At 32.5% G+C, this 18,976-nt stretch overlaps 1 protein-coding gene across 1 annotated transcript; it reads right to left on the reverse strand.

Annotated features, from left to right (window-relative positions):
* Positions 1-354: 354 nt before the first annotated feature.
* LOC132180574 (serine/threonine-protein kinase MHK) lies at positions 355-12,071 on the reverse strand. Its single transcript, XM_059593453.1, has 18 exons — positions 11,890-12,071; positions 10,599-10,937; positions 10,432-10,510; positions 8,997-9,065; positions 8,777-8,866; positions 7,742-7,880; positions 7,515-7,617; positions 7,296-7,348; positions 6,356-6,422; positions 4,413-4,524; positions 4,258-4,323; positions 4,063-4,131; positions 3,931-3,988; positions 3,703-3,807; positions 2,736-2,770; positions 2,583-2,640; positions 2,009-2,084; positions 355-710 (listed from the first exon to the last, which is right to left on the reverse strand). Exons 2-18 carry the CDS (start codon positions 10,604-10,606, stop codon positions 677-679), a joined length of 1,221 nt encoding a protein of 406 aa, XP_059449436.1. The 5' UTR covers positions 10,607-10,937; positions 11,890-12,071; the 3' UTR covers positions 355-676.
* Positions 12,072-18,976: the final 6,905 nt, after the last annotated feature.

Below are 18,976 nucleotides of genomic sequence, written 5' to 3' on the forward strand. Positions count from 1 at the left end.
CGAGTTTAACTGAATGAAAATAAGAGGTGGTCGGATAGGAAACATAAGACATTTGGTAAACAGGCAATTCTTGAAGAACTTCTAAAAACTAGTATTCAACTGTTTCTTATGGGGGTGGATATGGTTGAAACGTTTATCCCATAAAATGCTTTTAGGTGTCATCTAGTGACAATGATTTCCAATTTGGGTAAGATCGAAAGAGAAAAATCTCTTCAAGTCTCACATCATGAAGAGTAATTAAGCCCAAGCATGAACCATCTCAAGCAACAAGGGAACATAAAAATAAAAATAAATAAATAAATAAAAAAGAAAAAAGAAGAAAAAAAGAAAAACAGAACAAAGAGAATATACATCTATGTTACCTTCAGAATATCAATTGAAGATGCATGAAATTTCAGTGAGTTGAGTCCAACCATCCATTAAGGGATGTTTCAAAAATTTCTTCCTGTATTATTTTCCGGAAAGTGCACTCTACAGTAGCATAAGTGAATGGCAGAAACTATAACAGTGAAAAGAGATTTACACAAAGAAAATAAATAATTTACACCGGAAAATACCATTTTGTTATTAACTCAATTACCCAAAGGCATTGACCTTGCTGGCAGGGGGAGGAGATGGAAAAAAATGGGCCATCTAAGAGATTAGGCTGCATAGATGTAATGGAGAATCCTGCCCATTATGGGACTCCCAGTGATGGATGTTGAATTGAACTGTGAAGGAGGAAAATGGTTCAAAAGAAAAGGCAGAGATGATGTTAATCTATGTATCTACTACTGAAACCATACACAAAATATATATAAAAAACTAAATAAATAAAACTCAGACAATTATTTTATATAATCTATATCTCTTATTATGACATCACAATGTTTCACCAACTTTTGCTAAGGCTCCGTTTGTTTCAACATAAAATGTTTTCCGTTGGAAAATATTTTCAGCTTTTGGCTCATATGGAAAATTAGCAACAGCAGACAATGGTTAGTAACCTCCAAAGGCGGTCAAAACTGCTAGTGACTTCATGCGAACACCAGTAGTGGATTCATAAGAACCATTGATGATATGACATACATAAAAAAAATACCAAAAAAAAAAAGAAATTGGGATTTAAAAACCTCGAAAAACTGGTTTATAAAATTAACGATCCTTGAAAAATTGAGTTGCAGAAATTTATGAAGCACCAAATAATATTGCATATAGAACACCCTCAGTTAAAAAGAAGACTAGTAATAATTTTCTCTTAGAAAAAGGTTGACAGGAGGGATCTTCATCTGTGCAAGTTAATTTCAGAGACTTCACAAGAGCAATGTTGGGAAATTATATATGAATGTAATTTTATTCACAGTGACGCATACGAGCAATGCTAGGAAAAATTTTTGTGCATGTGTCCATTCATGCACACACACAAATATACAAACAAACACGCAAACACCCCTCAGCCACTCACGCACACACAAGCTCTACTGACTACTGACATCTTAAAACATATACTTGGCATATGCCTGTATTTTTGTGTTTTATTCGAAGAAATTATGTTCAGCATGCAAACAAACATAGAAGAGAAGTTTGGATCCAAAGTGGGCCTCATAACCAGTTAAGGTTGAAATTTGAATGAAAATACTCAGGTTTGAGCTCTCAATAATCGATCAAATCCAGGAAGAAAAGAAGAATTCACAAACTCAAACAAAATTATTTTCCAGGGGAAAAAAAAAATTATAGGGGTGATTTCAAAATGAAATTTCCAGGACAAAATGCCACTAAACTATCAAGTTAAAATATTAAAGATAGCTAAAGCTCTCAATTGACAGTATCCACTACACTTGGCATGCATAACAATATATCAGAAGACTATCATGACTTAAAAGAGAAACTACATAAACAGAACAATCAAAGTATTAAAACAGCAGGGACAGTAAAAATTGAGAGTATCTTTAGACCCCTCTGTTGCCACTAAATACAACATTTACACAATGAGCAGGAAAAAAATGACTATGGGTGCAAATAAACGAACCTGAATGATAATGACAAGGAAGACTCAACTGGGGGTTGAATTCTAGTTCGATCAGGCGTAATTAGTGGCCAAAAAACTGGAAAACACAAAGTAATCATGACACGTTAGTTGCAAACATGAAACAAAATTGAAAAGGTAAGTGTCTTTTCCAGGAAACAATTGGACTATATCAATGAGTACAACAACCAGAATTTTAATGAAACTTGCTCTTTCTGCCTTGAAGAAGTCCAAAGGTCCAGGAAAGAGAAACCATAGATAATACCAGCTTAATGTTTGAAGTACCACGCTACCCCTAATAACTATTTGTGCATCCGATATTAAGGTTGCTCTAGCCAATGCCTACAGCATTCATATTCCTCCTATACTAGATTCTATTTGTTTTCAGGGAGAAGCAATCAATTTAGGAGAAATTTCTAATTTACCCAGCATCAAAACAAAAACTCCACAAGATAATTGGATGCTCAAAGCAGAAAAAGTATTTTCAGGAACAATGTTGTCAATTGGAAGCAAGAGTATAAGGGAAAAGATATTTTTGCCCTTCAAGGCAGAGTCCACTTATATAGAAGAGCCTTACCTGAGCGTTCTGAATGATCATTCAAACCAGAACAAAACAGTATGTCCTGCATAATAAAGTAAATGTACATCAAATACAGTAAAGTGTTGTCTAACAGAGGGATATAATGCTTTAACTACAATATGCTGCTCAACAGTAGAACTATTGACTCACCTCTCCCATACCCTGAGAAACATTACGTACCATTTCTGCAGGAAATGGTACCATTGTCAGATAAAAGTGAAATACATCCCGTCCGAAACAAGTGAGAAAAAGTGAAGTTTTAATGAAAGACCAAAAACAAAAAGAATCAAGAAAAAGAAGGGATCACATGGAACAGCCCAAATGTTCTACAGAAAGACTACCAGCCATTCTTAGAACCTAAAAGAACTTTGCTCCAACGGGATACAATACTACAAGATGGTTAATTCTAGAAGCAATATAGGTTGCTGCCATAGAAATGTAAATGATATGCTATCATAAAAAATACATATAAAGTAATCCATGGGACTCTTAAAGTGGTCACTTATTATCTTCTTTCAATAGATTTCCTAATCCATCAAGGGTCATTAACCAGTGGTGGTACCCCTTAAATGGGGTCCTGGGAGGGGGGACTTGGAAACAGTCCTACCCTTTGATATTTTGCATGAAGTGGCCGCTCTCAAGACCGTATCCCCATATTCCCATTTAGCAGCCAGACTTTTTACCACTGCACCATACAGTGAAAAGGCCATACTGACGTGCATCTGACAAATTTCTAAGCCCATAAAAGGGCATACATTAAACTTCAAGTGGTCAGCCAATATCAACATTCGGGATTAAGTGTTGAAATGACACAGGGTCATGGACAGGGAGGGCCAAACTCAACTGATTAGATGAACAAAATATCTGGCCAAAATAACCAAAAACAGAAGATGGACCATTCCAGCAAGGCCAAGCAGGCAGGGAAAGCCCTGTCAATTAGATCAAAATTTTGGCATTGACCAGAACATCTGATCGCACTCATAGTTATGTGTAGTTAACAGTGAAAGGTGGAGCGATTGTGAAGTGAAGAAAATACAAGTTTTCCCTTTCCATTAAAGTGCTAAATGACATACCAAATTGCTAAACTACAAAATACCAGAGGCAGAACACTATTTACCTAAGTTTGAAACACTGGGATTCACAGCCAATGTCAAGCCAAGAAAACAGTCCTCAGGTTCAGGGCCAAAGTCCCGTAAATTTAACTCTAGTTTTGGCTTTTCTCCTGAAGAATAGTGCAGGAAAAAAAGAATTAAAGGAAAAATACTAATATTGAATTAACTACTGTGGAAACCAGAAGTGAGCTTTATAAAAATTTAAAAAGAATAAATAAACAAATAGCCCTTACCCTTGTTGCTCAATTTCAGCTCAAGTGGATCGCGAAGTGGATAAGGAACCCAACCCACCTGTCAAGTACATCTTAGTACATTAAACTAATTTGATGAGATAGAGAAAACAACACTTGAAAACTGCATCTTACATGAAAAAAAGGATGTTTTAATGATTCATCTGCAGCTGGCCTCCTTGAAGGGTCCCATGAACATAGTCGCTATGGACAGCCAAGAAGAAAGTATCAGATATGAAATCATAATGTTACTAGTCTTCTTTAATTAATTCAAAATGAGTAGAGAAGTGATGATGGTAAAAAGTTGTAAGCTGTATCAACAACACCCACCAAAATCAAGTCGATAGCTTCTGAGCTAGCATTTGGGATGATATCAGCAAGGTTTGCAGGCGAAATCTACACAAAAGAATTGATTATCAATAAATGATAATGATAGCAAAGTCAAACATACAAAAAATTGAACAACATTCCAAACAAAAGCTTACCTCTTCATAACTAAAAATGCTGAGTAATCGAGAGGTGTTCGTCCCTTCAGGGAAAATATTCAAGTCTGGCACACCAAGTATTTTGCAAATCTTGCACAATTGATCTATTTCACTGTCCATGCATGAAACTACTATATAAGATCACAAGTAAAAGTTTAGACTACTATGGTACATCAGGTAGTTCCATAACCTTCTTATAATCTGAATTAGGGGTGTACAAACGGGGCGGTTATAGGCGGTTATAACCACCCTGTAACCGCTAACCGCATAACCGCTTTGGCAGGCGGTTATAAAAAACCGATAACCGCTAGCCGCCTACCCTTATATATAATAATATAAATATATATTTTATATTAAAAATATAACATTAAAACGACGCCGTTTTGGTGTTAAACACAAAAACAATGTCGTTTTAAATACGAGTTAGGGATAGGGTTTCATCATATTCATTTTTTTAGGAACACTTTGACCCAAAACTATTTAAAATAAGCATAATGAATGCCCAAAACACCTCTAAAAGCCCATATAAAAAAACGGTTATAAAATTATAGGTTATTGGTTCGAATAACCGCTAACCGCCTAAGCGGAGCGGTTAAGCGGTTGGGGTTAGCGGTTTTAGTCAATAACCGCTAACCGCAACCGCTTGTACACCCCTAGTCTGAATTGACATCAAAAGAAAATCAGAAAATACAATTCCCTCTAAAGGTCAGACGAAACACAATATATATTTGATGTACATGCATAAATTTATACATATGTATGTTTGTGTTTGTGCATGTACAGATATGGGATAAACAATGATTGGGCACTGCCCCGTCAACACTTTTAGAGCCTTGCCCATTTTCACATATATCTGGGATTACTTGTATATCTAAACTGTTCAAATAATTTAACAAATCATAAAGGCAGACATCTTCCAAAATTGGCTTAAATTAGTGCAGCAAAATATTTATATTTCTACTTCTATTTAAATGCTGAATAACATTGCATGTATAAGAAAAAAAGGGAAGTGCATCTACTCTTTTATAAAAAAATAATCGGGCTAAATTCATATGCTGCATATGTATATAAGAGCAAAAGACAAACAGATTTTGATAAAACAACAAACAAATGTTCAGGTGATGATTCTTGTGGATATTTTAAGCATACAGCTTACAAGCTGTATAAAAAAATAATCGGGCTAAATTCATATGCTGCATATGTATATAAGAGCAAAAGACAAACAGATTTTGATAAAACAACAAACAAATGTTCAGGTGATGATTCTTGTGGATATTTTAAGCATACAGCTTACAAGACAACTTCCTGACTTCTCTAACTTATACTTCATCAATATTAGAAAATATCATCCAACAGTAAGCAGTTCAGCTAAAATGTCTACATGAAATAATATATGGACATCTTTTTGATGGGACAACCATAGATGGACTCAAACCTGCAGCAGGCAGCAATTAGAACATTAAATAATACAGCATGCTGTTCAATAGAAGTGTACAAGAACATAAGGTCAAAGCCATAGACAGGAATGACTAAGTATTAAATTCATGAATCAAAATATCAAATTGAGTAGGAAAATTAAAAGAGATGATCAATTTTTTTCTATAGAAACGTTATCATGGAGAGGTGAATCAACTGCATCAGCATTTGTTATGGAAATGGTCATAACTTTCATATAACTCAAACAGAAAACTGGAGCAAACCACCATAAAAGCAAAATAATAAAAATCAAGCCTCACCACTCCCATTATTAACTTCACCTATACTAGTTATTTGAAAACAATGGGTTGATGGTTACTATTTCACCAGTCATAACCACAACTTGTCAAAATTTGATCACATTAATCATGAACATAGTCTACTGATATTTGAATCTTAACATACAATAAAGAATTCATTCCTTTAGAGTACGAAGACAGAAGATGATAAACTTGGGAAATAGTCACCTTTTACCAGGGAAAATAGGGGATAAAGTGAAAAGCTCAGCTAGTATAACCCCAGCTGCCCACATGTCTGTACATGTCTATATTTGTTAGTCATCACTCAAGTACGATAACAAACCAAGAATAAGTAAACTCAAAATTGACATATTAAATGAAAGTCTAGTAGAGCCCCAACAAAACAACCTTGCTCAAGAAAATTCTACAATCATCAAAGCGGCTGGAATATTGGATCAATTACCACACTACCTTGCTCTCTCTCTCTCTCTCACACACACAAAGACACACAAACATGAACACACAAAGAATTACTCTTACAAAAGCATCAACAACAGCAATTTAAGGGTTCCAGGAAAGATCGATGTTATCATGCTCACGATTCCACCTCAATGCAAAAAAGGGCAAGGGAAAAAGCAAGTAAAATTGGGAAAACTTATGCTGGGTTTTGGGATAATAAGGCTCAAACATCTTTTCAGACAAACATGTTAGGAGAAGAAGTGTCTGTTCAGTATATGTGAAGTGAAAAGATCATGGTATAACGATTTAGCAATAAACCCATTGACTCTATTCCGTTGTCTTTTTTATTTTTTGTAAGAGAGAGAGAGAGAGAGAGAGAGAGAGAGACGAATTAAGACGAATCATCATATTTAAACAAAACTACAAAAATTTTCACTTAATGTTTGTCATGATCGCTCAAATGGTTACTGTTAGTTTATAAGTTGACATTGTTATAGTTTAAATTTTGGAAATTAATAAGAATATTGAAAATAGTTGAGACTTATCAGAGTAATTCAATTTTGGATATAGGTTTGGCCGAACGGAAAATATATGCCTAACAAGTCAATCTAGCCCACACCCAGCGTCTAAGAGAGAGAAAGCAGCTAGCAATTTGAAACAAAGAGGAGTAGAGAACTTTGCAATGAGCAGGGAATTCAAAAATGTTTACCAACTGCAGGAGTGTAGGATGAAGACTGCAACAGAACTTCTGGTGCCCGGTACCTAGCATATATAAAAGCACAAACCATAAATATGAATAGTTACTAACTCAAAGGATCAAATTTCAGAGTAATCAGTCAGAGCACATGTTCAGGCATGCAAACACACCCAAAAACTGTGCACACCAACAGACAGAATGGATAAGATTAGGTAATTTGATATGACTCACCACCGTGTGGAAACATATTCAGTATAAGGACCCAATGATGACACTTCCCTAGCCAGTCCAAAGTCGCCAATTTTAAGAAAGTCGTTTGTCACCAGCAAATTTTCTTCAAGGTAGAAATGGTCTCTAATTATTTACTTGATAACATAAAATCGTAAAAGTTCATGAAAACGCAAATACAAATCTCAAATCAAGGATGTATGAGCAACAACAATAGGAAAATGTATTACCAGGTTTTAGATCCCGATGAAAATATCCATTTCTGTGCATGTGAGTAAGTCCATGCAACATTTGAGACATAAAGTTTTGGATCTCTTCTCCTGAAAAGGGCCTTTGTCGGTCTCTCATTATTTGATACAGATTATAATCCTGAAGACACGAAGTCCAGAATCAAGCATTTAGTAGAGAGAATAATTGCACTCAATTGAGCACTGGTTCATCAAAACTTAGAATTCAGAGCATGATATTGATTTTCATGAAGAATCATAGGATACCATACTTCTAGCAATTATAATTTGCAATATTATACTTGTACTGATAGAAAACTTTTCGCAGGAGAAAAGGCATAATAAAACAGTACAATATGCTTTAATGCACACTAAGCCAAAACATGGCATAGAGTGTGAGAAAATACCCTTCCAAAAGTGGTGCCTACAACTGCCTATTCAGAAGATTTAAGATTGGCTCTTTTTTTTTTTTGAATATTATCCTTAAACAACCTTGGTTCTAAATAGGCAACTGATAGTTCAGGAAGGATATGAGAAGGCAACACTAAATAAAATGCAAATTCAAATTAAAACGAAATTTCCATCTAGCAATTGATAATACAACCAAATGATTTAAGTGAAATAAGTTCACTATTCATTTTAGCTTTTTTGTGTGAGCATAGATCATTAATTATAACATTCCCCCAGATCTTCATATCAGCCTAAATGCATCCAACTTGCAACTGTGTAATAACAGTTGCTACCAACAATTGATTACAACTTTCAACCTTCATTCCTCTAAGATTTGATTTTACCAAAGATAATGGCTATGTTTTTCATATGAGAGGACGTGATTATTTTATTAGAAAGTAATCAGGAATACGAACCATATCAATTAGGATTAGAGTGACAAACATGTTTGAATAAAAATATAGCAAATATATCTAATGCACCATTGCCTTCGGTCAGTGGGATATGACATCAGTTGTTAATTCGTGGTTTTCTGCATAAGAATCACATATCAAAAAATGTATAAAGTAACAACAAAAACTCTCTTACCATATATTCAAAAATGAAGAACAATTCATTGTTTTCCCTGATAACCTCCTTCAACTTTATGATATTGGGATGATTCAGTTTTCGAAGTGCCTGCAAAAAAACAAAAAGTTACTTCCATCAATGATACAATCAGACACACAATATACATCCATATGAATGCATGTACCTATGTATGTACAATATGCAATATGTTATCATTCAAATTGCCACCAGCTCATACCTTAAGTTCTCGTAACTTTGTGTGTTCTTGCCAAAAATAAAACTTTCTCTTCAATTTCTTGACAGCAACCTGAGATCAGAAATATCAGAAAAGAACCACAGAACTATAGAAGGATTTCCAAATGAATAAAAAAAAAGGCCCAAAGAATAATACTTTCTAAGAAAAAGAAAACTAGAGAATGTGGGATAAAGAATAATAGAAAGTTTAGACTGATTGTTCAGCACTGGAAAAGGCAACACGAAAACTAGCGACGATTTCCATCCCTTCCAATGCACAATGTGGATTTGATCTTTCAACTTCTTTGTTTTTTTAAAAAAAAAATTTTAATTTTTAATTTTTAATTTTTTTTATTTTTATTTTTTTTATGAGTAATTCAATCTTATTAGAAAACGCAAACGAGTGAAACTCAAGTATACAGGAAGTATACAAAAAAGACGCCCAATTAGAGAGAAGAAAAAGAACACAAATCCAGAAATTCTAGAAAATTAGAAAGCGAAAACTATTATAAACAACCATCCAAACATAAAGAGATTTGAACTTAATAGTTTTTAATTCTATCATCAATTTCCCCCAATCTTTAAAGTTTCAAGAATTGCATTCTCTCCAAATATACTAACATTAAGGACAAAGGAACTATCCTCCAGACTTCTATAATCTAGTGGCTTCCAAACTGACCTCTCCAACTAGCCAACAGTTCCACTACCCATTGGGATATGGCCCACTCTATCCCAAAAAGACAAAAAATCGATACCCGCAAATCTCTAGTAATTTGCAGTAGAACAGAAGATGATCAATGGTTTCCCACTCTTACATACGCAATACCAATCCATCACTATGATGTGCCTCTTTCAACTTCTTTAGATCAATCTTTTATTGGAGGCCACTCCACACAAATTTCTCAGCATCAAGCATTCATCAACTAGTTTCAAGACATCAGAGAAGTTCACAAGGAGCAAAACAACAACTTTGTTAAACCCAGCCACAATCAACATCTTCCCATAGCAAGCTTAGAGACGATAAAGATGCCATAAAATGATCCAAGTTTGATATGTGGCCTACGTATGATATGTCTTCTAGTTCTTACAGATTTAAAGATTAAATAAGTAAAAAAATACGTACATTCAGCATTAATAGTTCAAATTTTGTAGATTTTTTCTAATGGAAATTCTCAGACTAATTTTATTCTAATTACTTGTCATTGGAAAAAATGATGGATCTGAATTCCATATTTTTCCCAAATAAATGTGAAAGACACCTATTAAAAATCAACGTACCACTTTACAGAAGCCCTTTTGCTTATGCAAGAAAAAAGAATGACAAAAATTTTATATTCTAACACTTTAGGAAGGATAATCAATTGCAAAAAAAATTAATAAACACATATAGTTAGGAGATATACTAAGGACATAAGGTTGCTTTGTAAAGAGAAGCTTACAATCTCGCTTGTTAGCTTATCCCAGGCCTTATATACACAACCACAAGTACCATCTCCAAGCTCCTCCAAAATCTTATATCTGGAAATAAGAAACACAGCAATAGGCTCACAGAAAGAGGAAAAAACCTGGTGATCATACACAATCCAAAGCTAAGCAAGAAACTAACCTTTCCATAATTACAGCTGCAGCAAATTATAATCAGAATTATTTCAAAGGAATTCAATCAACCTCCATACAGAGGTGCCAGCACTGACAGCACAGTGTCTGCAAATAGCTTGTAGAGATTCTATAGTTCCAAAACGTAGCATGAAACATTTGATGTCGTCAAAAAACCACTTCTCATTGTAGGAGTGACTAAAAATCAATGAAGTATCTATCAACATGTTGCAAACCTCCGCCCAACCTCCACCAAAACAAGCATAACACTTAGTCTGCACCAATGTTAATCCATTTTATTTACATTTACTTCAATGAAATCCCATCAATAAAATGGGGGGCACTTGAGCTGCAATAAATTATTAAAAAAATAAATAAAAATTAGTATGATTCTTAACATTCAGAATCCCTCAACAATGAAAGCAGATAATATCTACCAAAATATTAAGAACTAACAATCCCCGAAAAAGGAAAAAAAATAAAAAAGAGAAAGTGCTGCATAAGCTAAAGCCACAAATCCTTTTTTTGATTACTACAGAAACAAAGAGGAAGAAAACAAAATGTCCAATCAACTCTCATCAACCCAACTACCTGAAACCAATAGGCCCAGCTTAGTGGAAGTTTTCTTTTTCCAGATCCTTATGCTAAATTGATTTCTTTTCTCATCTTAGCTTCTTTCAGAATTATATTCCATGTTTTAACTGGAATCATTAGAATCAGATTCACATACCAACAAATTTATAAGAGTAAAGATTGAAATCAAAATCATATGCAACACAGTCACAATAATCAAATCACAATCATATGCAATGAGGTCACAATAATCATCACCACTACGCTTCCAAACAAAAAATGAATACTCAAAAGTGATTTCAAACTCGGCCAATTAAAAGAAAAAAAAAACTTTCATATCAAAACAAATTACTGTAATTTAGTGAGAACTATTAATTTTAAAACGATGAACAATCAAATTCAATCCCAAGACATTCATGAATTTACCTTATCCACAATTTTGGTCGTCGAGAAGAAACTTTTTTTATTATTACCGAACAATCAGCTCCGCTGAACCAAGCCATCTCAAGCAACTACTCACTCAAATCAGTCTCCTATATAAATTATTTATGGTTCTTTTTGTTTCTTTTATATTTTCTCAGTTTTGCTCTGAAACCAAACAGAATTCCCAACTGCATTTTGATTAGCCGATAAATCAGAGCTCAAGACACCAAACAAACCGAACTGAAAATTGTGAATTCAGAACAGCACACAGAAAATTCAGAGATTGAAGAAGGTTGAGCTCTCACCTTCGATGCTACGCAGATAAGAAAATCAAAGAACAAATCTCGGAGGAAAAAGACATACACGGATCACCAATGCACACACGAATTTTCTCGGAGAAAACGAGAAGGAAAATTTTAGAGTGAGAGAGTTTGGAGTGCGGGTAAAGCCATGGGATGGAAGGACGATTCCGCATAAAGAAGCGAAGGAGAAGAAACCAAAGAAATAATTCATATTTTTTTTAAAAGGAAAATATTAAGATAAATTTTTCGTTACTTTTTTATTTTTTATTTTTTCAAGAAACATTACTTTATAGTTTTTTGTGGTCCTTCTCTATTTGTTAATGATTAATGTTAGAAAGAAAAAAAGTTGGTGGGTTTATATTTTTTTTAGGAAAAAATTCACTTAATCTCTCAAATTACTACGTAATTGATAATAAAGTTAAATACTTTCTCTTTGTGGTTTAATTTCTTTATTTTTTGCATTTATAGTTTACTTTTTATCATAGGAGATATTTCTGGTTTGCATAAAAATAGAGAGGACACCTTCACCTAAATTTCGTCCAAAATTTGATAGAATGCCACTTCAACACCAATAAAAAATTGACACGCATCCCTAGAATTAATTTAAATAATAATAATTTTTTTAAAATAAAAATATTATATTTAATTAATTTTTTATTAAAAAAAAAAAAAAATTGGGAGTGGCCAATGAGCCAAACCCACCCCCAAACCGGCCATTTGGAGGTGGCTCATATGAGGGTAGCCGAGCCACCCCCAATGGGTTTAGGGGTGGTTTCGGCCACCCCTTTGGCTCCGAGCTACCTTTATTCCAGCCTGCCCGCCCAATGGCCAAAAGAGGTGGCCCAGCCACCCCCCAAATGGTCAAGAGGGTGGCTACCCCCAATTTTTTTTTTAAAAAAAGAAATTAATAAAATATATATTTTTTAGTGTTTTTAATTTTTAAAAAATATATATTTTTTAAAATTAATTATAGTGACATATGTCAATTTCTTATTGGTACTGATGTGATATTCTGTCAAATTTTGGGTAGAATTTAGACCGAGATACCATCTCCCATCTCTAGGCAAACCATAGGTACCTCCTGCCTCTTGTGATAAAAAGTAAACCCTAAGGAACAAAAAATAAAGAAGTTAAACCACACGAGGAATAAATTATTTAACTCATGATAATATCTTTATTAAACTTTCAATTATGATAATGTCCACTCCAAGCTAATAAAACATTGTCAAAATGTTTTTCTAATGACGAAACTATCCTTAGTAAAATAAAAACAAAAAATACTAAAACTTTTAGAAAAAAAACCTAAAACTATATATATAATTCAAAGGGTGGTCAAATTTAAAAATAAATAAATTTTTTCATAAGAAAAAATTAAAAAAATATCGATTTTTTTTATAAAATTGAAAATTTTTGTTTTATAATTTTTTTTTTAAAAAAATATTTTTTTAAAACAATTTTTTTTAAATAAAAATTTTCGTTTTTTTTTTTAATTTTTTTTTTTTAAAAAAAGAATCGTTTTTAAAAAGAACAAAGTTGGTCCCACGTCGTTGTTGTTCCTATAAGAGACTGATTTGAGTTTGATCCTAAAAAATTATTTAAAAAAAAAAAAAAAAAAAAAACCTCATAGCCCCATATGCAAATGATACGATTTTAATAGTTAGAAATATCATTGAAAGAATTATAAATAATGATAGGAGTTATTTATAAGAGTCATCTCTATCTCTCTATGTGAGAAGAGGAGTTTTATTAGGATATATAGGAGTTAAGTGATAATGTTTTATTACCAATTGATGCAAACCAATTAGTTTAAAACACATGAAAATGATAGATAGGCTTGTTCAAGGGAGCCGTGACCTCCGATATAGCTAGTTCGAGTGAGCCAAGAACTCCCAAAATACACAGACGGTATTATAATACCAATATTTAACTCATTTTAATTCATTAGCAAATGCCATTAAATAATCCAAATAGTCGTAAGGTGATAAATGTCTACAATGAATAGAACATTATCACTTAACTCATATATATCCTAATAAAATATCACTATTCATCTTCTATGTAGAGATAACTCTTATTGATAACTCCTACCATTATATATAATTATCTATATAATATCTCTAGTTGTTAGGATTGTATTAGCAAATTTATAAGAGTGGATCTCATTTGCAGCTCCTTTTCCTTTGATTGTCTGCCCGCTGTCGAAGCCTCTGTTTTATGGATTGGTTGTATTTCTTTTGCTGTTTTTATGTTGTTTCTCTATTTTTTTTTTTTTTGTGGCGCTCTTTATTTTCTGTGGGTTGCTGTCTTCTTGTTCTTATTTGGTCTGATCTAGTGGAGAAGACTTTTGTAGCTGGTGTTTGTTCTTCATCGATGGCTCCATTCCCCTTTTTGACAGTACCTCTACCACAACAACCATTTCACGGTGGTTGTTGCTTTTACCGCTTGGGGCTCTTCATTGAGTTATTTTGCTGTTTATTACCTTCTTGTTTTGCCCTTAGAGAGACCCTACTCGTTTATAGTTATTTTTGGGATCATGAATAAAATTATTGCCTACTCTTTCTGTATTTGTTTGTATTGCTTCCCATGTAACCCATCTCCTTTATTTGAATAAAAAAATAAAATAATTTTTTTTTTTTAGAAAAAAAAAAAAAAAAAAAAAAACTCATAGCTTTCGTCTCTCTCAAGTGATACCGCTCCATCTCTCTCAATCCCCCACTCTTGAAAACCGACGCATACAACGTAGAGGTGATTACTATTCAGATCTGTGATAAGGTTATATGTTAGTTTTCTCAGATGCTCAGAAAGCAAGGCTAAGAATTTCAAGTTGAAGGGGATATGGTTTTCTACCTCAAGACCCAGGGAAAAACCAAAGAAGAATCCTTCTCAAACTATCCTGCAATCAAGGGATTAACTACATCTTGACCATTTTTTTTTTTTTAAGTTTTGTTTTTATTTTTATCGGGAGTTTGTTATCGGGAAACATTTACAATTTTTTATAGTTTGAAAGGACAGTGTAATGCCTTGAAGCCCTAATAAATAATTAAATTTAAGAATATAAATCATTTGTGATAAATGTTGATTTTGTATTCCCGCCTAATTTAAGGATATATTAAATAGAGCTATGTACTTTTTTTTATTTTTTTGACATGTCCGCATAAGAGAGAGATAATTCAAACTAATGACTTCACCTTCATTAAGTGTGGTCTCAGCCGATTGCTCTACCTCTTGGGGATATAGAGCTACATACTCAAATCAGAAATATGTAACCTATAAGGCTTTAATGTGTGGATTTAGACCATGTGCATTTAGGAGGACAAATTTGTCCAAAAAATTTACCCAAAAGAAAAAGATAATATTACCCTCCTAAATGCAGTAAATGAATATTCTCCATTTCATTTGACATTGAGAGGATCCGTTTCCAATTTTCTGCATTTATTCTATTTCCTTTATCTTTGTCATTATATTCAGCTTTATATTCGCATCATGTGTTTCTATAAGAATGTTCTAATTATAACATAGTATGTTGGGAGAAGTGTCATATTTTTTTCTTTTGTTGAAGTTAGGGGTGAGAACACACGAACGTTCGATGCAATCCTAGCTATGAACATTCGACTTGAAGACTGAACGTTCGATGGGTAGTTACAACGTACAATTAAATTTTGGATGTCTCAACCCTTTTCTTCGTGCACGGTACAACTATTAATGCATCTTTACACCAATTAGCCCTATTTAGTCGCCCCTAGTATCTGGAAACCCTAGAGAGAGAGATGAAGAGAGAGGAAGAATCTTGAGGGTTAGTAATTTTTGGTGAGGCTTCATCTTTGAGAGAAGGTAATCCTAAACCTCAATCTTGTTTTAATAGATATTAATATATATGTTTTTATTGGTTTAATATACTGATTTTGTTGTTTAACAAACATCACGTGCTGTTTAGAAAAATCTAAGTACGTTACGCTAGGATTTTACAACAATCATGCATGAGTTAGCTATACTTTCAAAAAGATATGAACTTGCTCGTACGTTCTGTGTTATTATACATTATCGATGTTTGATTTCCCTTTCTAGAAATATTTGGAGCCGTGGTTAAGTTGGAAAATGGGTAAGAGGCTATTTTGAGTTTTCATACATTCTAGCTCAAGTCACTGAATGTTCCATTGTATGAGCTAAACGTTTAATCCTTGTTGGTCGAACAATTGACCCCGACACCGAACATTTGATGAAGGCCCTAATCTGCGCGCATCATTAGGGTTTTTATTACTTAATCAGGGTTCAACATTCAAGATTATGATTTTTAGTATGTTGGTGTATGATATATATTAGAGTATGATTTGCAGTAACTTGGAGGTTGAAATGTCTTAGAGTGCGGAGTACCACCCGAGATAAATAAATACTTATAGATCTTGTTTTTATTCTAAGCATTCACGTGATTTACAACTGTTGCATATTACTATTCGTGGTTTGAACAGTCAAATTGAGTTCACGAACTTAATAATATGAATTCTTGTGTATCCTTGCTCACTAAGTTGTACGGTTACACTTGTATCTTTTTGTATCTTTTTCACATATAAAACATTCGTGTTTTTTTTTTTTTTTTTAATATATATATATTTTTTTTTATAGCTCTTGATTCCTTTGAAGATGGATATGGATCCGGGCAAGAGGCCAGCTTTGGACAAGCTCTCTAGATTGCTTCTTGAGGAGGTAGATCCGCACTTGAGTGAATATTTGTAGCATAATTTTGACTCGATTTTGGGTTTTCTTTGGATTTATTATCAATTATGTTGTAATCTTTGGTAACATGAGACTCTCTATTAGGTTTAAAGTCTTATTGGTAGGTTTTTTACCTTGGTTTTGATTATGAGAAGTGATATACATTCCAAATTTTATTTCCAAAAGCTAATTCCTAAATGATGTGTCACTATCTCAAGAATTTATTATTTTGAAAAGTGTATCACCAATTCATAGGATGGTAACACATCATTTAAGAAAAAATTTTGAGATATATAACATTTCTCTTTGATTATAATATATTTGACTTGGAGACTAGTATGAGACCAAGACTATTGATAATCATTTCTATGTTATGATGCTTTCTTAGTTGCTCTAGTATTGATATTACTGTGGATGTGCTGATAGTTATCTTTCTGTATTAGAAAAGTCTTTTGATGTAGGCTAGATCTCCGAGATAACTTCCAGCTAATTATTTCTCGGAAAGTTACACATTGGTAATATGATGGTAGTTTGAAGTTTGAGAAAATTGTAATATGTCCTTTCTTATCTTAACAAAGATAGAGAAAATTTTATTACAAAAAAATATGTGAGAAAAATAAATTTGATTAAAAATGAACATGATTCACACATGTTAAATAATACAAGATAATTTTATAGATTGACTTAGAAAAAGTTCTTACAAACCAATTAAGAAGAAAACTCTATTTGTTATAAATAGACTATATATTTTGTGCATGTCTCGTTATTTAATAAAAATAATGTCAGGCATACATGGATATTTTTAAAATTTATATGAGAGGCTTTTGTGCTTTGCCTCGATTATTTTATGAATATCTCTCTCTTTTTTTTTTTTTCTTTTTTTTTTTAAACAGGTAATAACATGTTATTTAGAAAAAGGTTCAATAAAGAAAAAATAAAATACTTATAAATATCTATAGAGAGCAGCTCTTTCAATAGAGGAGGCTTTTGTGAAAATTAATGCTTCTATAAACCTTGGATGTCAATCAACTAAAGCTCGGTTGAAAAGACATGCACGAGTGTTTTAAAACCTTTAACCTAAAGGAGAAAAATTGTTTCCCCTTCGTTGCTCGTCCACGTGAGAGAGAGATTTTGAAAAGAGGGGTACGGTTCACGTCACACAATGAAATTAGTTGATTAGTTCCTGAGTATTTACTTACTAACCCGCGCACTTATTGTTTTTCACTTGAAAAATTGTGAGATTTTACAGATATAGGCGCAACCGGAGAAGGGGAGTGAGCTCTATTTGAGGTTAGACTTATTCCCCGTATCTTCCACAAAATACTATTAAATTCATAATGTTTTTTTTTTAAACTTACAATTGTGATAATGTCTCTCTAAATTATCAAAAATTGTCAATGTTTCTTAATATCAAAACTACCCTTAGTAAAATAAAAACAAAAAATATTAAAACATAAATAAAAAAAAAAAAATCCTTTGTATAAGAAAAAAATTAAAAATTTCGATTTGTTTTCTTTTTATAAAAATTGATAATTTTTGTTTTTGTTCTTTAAATTTTTTAAATAAAAATTTCTGTTTTAAAAAAAATTAACAATTTTCGTGTAAGAAAATAAAAATTTTCGTTTTCTAAACAATTTTTTTTTTTAAAAAAATGTTTCTTTTAAATAAAAATTTCCGTTTTAAAATAAATTAAAAAATTTCATTTTTTTTTTAAATGGTTCTTTTTAAATTAAAATTTTCATTTTTTTTTAATAATTTATAAGGGTATTTTTGTTTTATTAAGAAATATATAGGAGCATTTTTATCTTTTTGCTAATCTTAAGGGGGACATTGACAATGTTTTTGTAGTTTGGAGGGAACATTGTCAAAATTGAAAATTTGGGGTGACATTTTCAATTAGGTAGTAGTTTGATGGGGGAATGTGGACTTTACCCTATTATATAAATCCAGGCGTTATAGATTTTTATTTTTATTTTATTTTATTTTTTTTAGTGTTATTAACAATTCTATAGAAGCTATGACCTAAAATTTGCATGAAGTTCAATTTTGAGAAATGTTACATGTGGTTACTTTGTGATGTGGAATTGAAAATCACTATTTATATATCATACACATTAATCTATCAAAAATTGAATGGTGATCCCCACCAGGAGTAAGCACATAGGAATAAATAAATATTTGAAAGTATGTGTAGCATTTTTCTTATGTTTTTAGATAAGTGCTACAAAATGGATAGGCTTAACAACCACTGAGGAAAATGAAATTCAAAACAAAAGAAAAAAAGACAATAGAAATGGTAATCATAAAAACAATTAAGTAACTAGAAACCAAACAAGACAAAAGTGGCTAAAAATCTGTTAAAAACATATCAAAAGTAAGA

The sequence above is a fragment of the Corylus avellana genome, chromosome ca1 (genome assembly GCF_901000735.1).
Source record: "Corylus avellana chromosome ca1, CavTom2PMs-1.0".
Classification (NCBI taxonomy): domain Eukaryota; kingdom Viridiplantae; phylum Streptophyta; class Magnoliopsida; order Fagales; family Betulaceae; genus Corylus; species Corylus avellana.

What these genes read in the sequence shown, in the direction of transcription:
- LOC132180574 (XM_059593453.1), bottom strand. An exon ending in TAAAACATCCTTTTTTTCAT is followed by an intron (nt 3,989 to 4,062) that starts GTAAGATGCAGT and finishes TGTACTTGACAG; the next exon opens with GTGGGTTGGGTTCCTTATCC. An exon ending in TCCCAGTGTTTCAAACTTAG is followed by an intron (nt 2,771 to 3,702) that starts GTAAATAGTGTT and finishes CATTTCCTGCAG; the next exon opens with AAATGGTACGTAATGTTTCT.